At 57.7% G+C, this 2,500-nt stretch overlaps 1 protein-coding gene across 1 annotated transcript in view; it reads left to right on the top strand.

Moving 5' to 3' along the window:
• LOC126579557 (zinc finger SWIM domain-containing protein 8 homolog) overlaps positions 1 to 2,500 on the top strand; it is a 12,121-nt gene that overhangs the window by 6,596 nt on the left and 3,025 nt on the right. Inside the window, exon 4 of the mRNA XM_050242953.1 lies at positions 1 to 2,500. This exon is cut by the window's left edge and continues 942 nt beyond it; it is cut by the window's right edge and continues 2,578 nt beyond it. Within this exon, the coding sequence (XP_050098910.1) occupies positions 1 to 2,500 (2,500 nt within the window).

Raw genomic sequence — 2,500 nt, 5'->3', positions numbered from 1 at the left:
CAGGACACCAACCCGATGTACCACTGCCCGTTCACGTGCTTCAAGCAGAACGCCGACTCAAAACCGGAGACAGAGCGGGGCCCCGGTCAGGTCAACGTCAGTCAGGCACTGATGCAGAGCAACGTGAAGCAGTTCCAGCTGATCCAACCGCACCATCACCATCACCATCACCATCACAGTTACCATGGCCACTATCACCATCAACAGCAACAGCGAACGGCGGTCGGTAGCGGCAATAGCAGCCATCAACAGCATTCACATGCTGCCACAGCAATCAACTCCTCCTCCTCCTGCCCCGGCGCACCGGTAGTGATAGGGCGCAATGTAGCTAAAGGATCGGCAGCGGGTAACAGCACTGCTAGTGGGGCCACGGCCTATCAGCAAAGACATCTATCGGTCGCTGCTGCTGCTGTTGCTGCCAGCACCGGCAACACCGCCGCTGGTCGGTCGAGCGCTGTCGCTATACCGGGTGCTGAGCCACCCTCAGCCTCGACGCCAATCGCAAGCCACGATCACATTAGTAAAGGTAGTGAACCAGCAACACTGACACTGAAGCAACTGCCACTCGGAGGAGGGACAGGTTCAGCAAATGCGGCTGCTGCTGGTGTTTCGGATCGTGACACTAGTAATAAGAACCATCATCATCATTCCCGACGCGGACACCGTGATCGTGCCGCCTTCGGTTCCTCCAGCAACAGTAACAGCAACAACAGCAGCAGCGATAGCGTTCCCGAACGGCTACAACAAGCGGCAATCGGTATCGCTACTGGACCGGGAGCAGGTACTTCCGGAGCGGGCGAAGCCGTTTCGGCAACGACTGGCGAAGCTGGGAATCGCTCTAGCGTCAGCAGCGAAGGGTTCTGCGAGAACGAGGACGATCCATTGCCAAGCGACGAAGCAACAGTAAAGAGGCAAGGTGTGGCGGGTTCGGGTGTGGGCGATGGTTCCGGAGAGGACGTCGCTGGTAGTTCGGATCCGGCACCCACCAATCTCAGCATGCTGAGCGTCAGCAACTCATCCACCGCCAGCTCTTCCGCATCGTCTTCGTCCACATCTAGCTCGGCATCGAGCAGTGGCTCGGTGGCAGCCGATCTGCTGAAAAAGGAGGGAAAGTTAGTCGCCAGAGAAGTGGAGGTCGCCTCCACGAGCGATTCGAGCAACGAGAACAGCATCCTGAACGACATGAACAACTATGAGATCTCGGGTAACGCTAAGCTCTACGAGGTACTCAACATGGTCGAGCAACATCAGCAGGCAGTAGTGGTGGAGGAAGAGAACAAACCCAACGCAAGCTCCTCGGCCGCCAAGCGTCGCAACAGTGCCAAACAGCAGCAGCAGCAACAGCAGCAGCATCATCAACCACAACAACAACAACAACAACAAGAGAGTCTGACGAGTCGACAAGAGAGGCAACCATCCTCTTCTTCCTCCCTACAATCATCGACGAAGGGAGGGCATGAGGATGGTAAGAAGGAAGCAGCTGCGAGCGCGAGTGCACCTAATGAAAGCTCGGCGGTCCAGACACCAGCCACCGGCGGTGGTGGTCCTGTCTCGCAGCCACCGAAAAGCTCACGCAATCACGTAGCGGGTGGATCATCGTCGTCGTCGGAACCGAAAGCCCACCAACAGCAGCAACAAGTGTTCTCCAACTTAAAGCCGTCGGAGGATGCTTGGGATATATTGTTTGCACGGGCAGAAGGGCTGCATGCACACGGGCACGGCCGAGAAGCGTGTACGCTAGGTGTGCGGCTAGCAGAGGAAATGTTGGCCAATCCACCAAACCTGATGATCGATTTACCACCGCCACCGAAAAAGAAGGGCAAGAAGCACAACGTCAATCCGATCTCGCATCAGTTGAGCGTGCTGGCATCGGCCACGCTATCGAAGTGTGCCTTCCTGTGCACGGTGCTGGCCGAGAACTCGGAACACTACCACCTTGCGTTCCGCGTGTGCATCTTTGGCCTTGAGCTGTGCCGGCCGCCTGCCAGTACCAAGCCGCTTGAGGTAAAACTGGCGAACCAGGAGTCCGATCTGCTAGCTTTGCTCAAGAGAATCCCGCTCGGCGGTGCCGAGCTGCGCATGATCCGCGAGCGGGCCGAGCAGCTCCGCGACGGTACGCTGAAGGCACGTGGCGAAGCCTTGCTCCCAATTATGCTAGCAAGCTTCATCTTCGATGCACTCGTGATGCCGTCGGTGGTTGGCCGTGAGAACCGGATGAAGGTGATGAGTAGCCCGCACCGACTCCCGACGGACGAAAACCTGGGCTTCGAGGCAGCCGTCGCATCACTGGGACTGAAGGCGAACGTGTCGGAAGCGGAGCATCCTCTGTTGTGCGAGGGTACGCGCCGGCAACGCGGTGACCTGGCGCTTATGCTACTGGCCTATTACAAGGACGAACCACGCAAGATCTGTCGCATCATGGAGAAGCTTCTGGACCGGGACATTCACGTGCTCATCAAAACACCGCTCATGCCGTCGTACTACTCGAACAATCCACCCA

Source organism: Anopheles aquasalis, chromosome Y (genome assembly GCF_943734665.1).
Source record: "Anopheles aquasalis chromosome Y, idAnoAquaMG_Q_19, whole genome shotgun sequence".
NCBI classification, from domain to species: domain Eukaryota; kingdom Metazoa; phylum Arthropoda; class Insecta; order Diptera; family Culicidae; genus Anopheles; species Anopheles aquasalis.
This window is presented reverse-complemented; position numbering and strand designations above follow the sequence as displayed.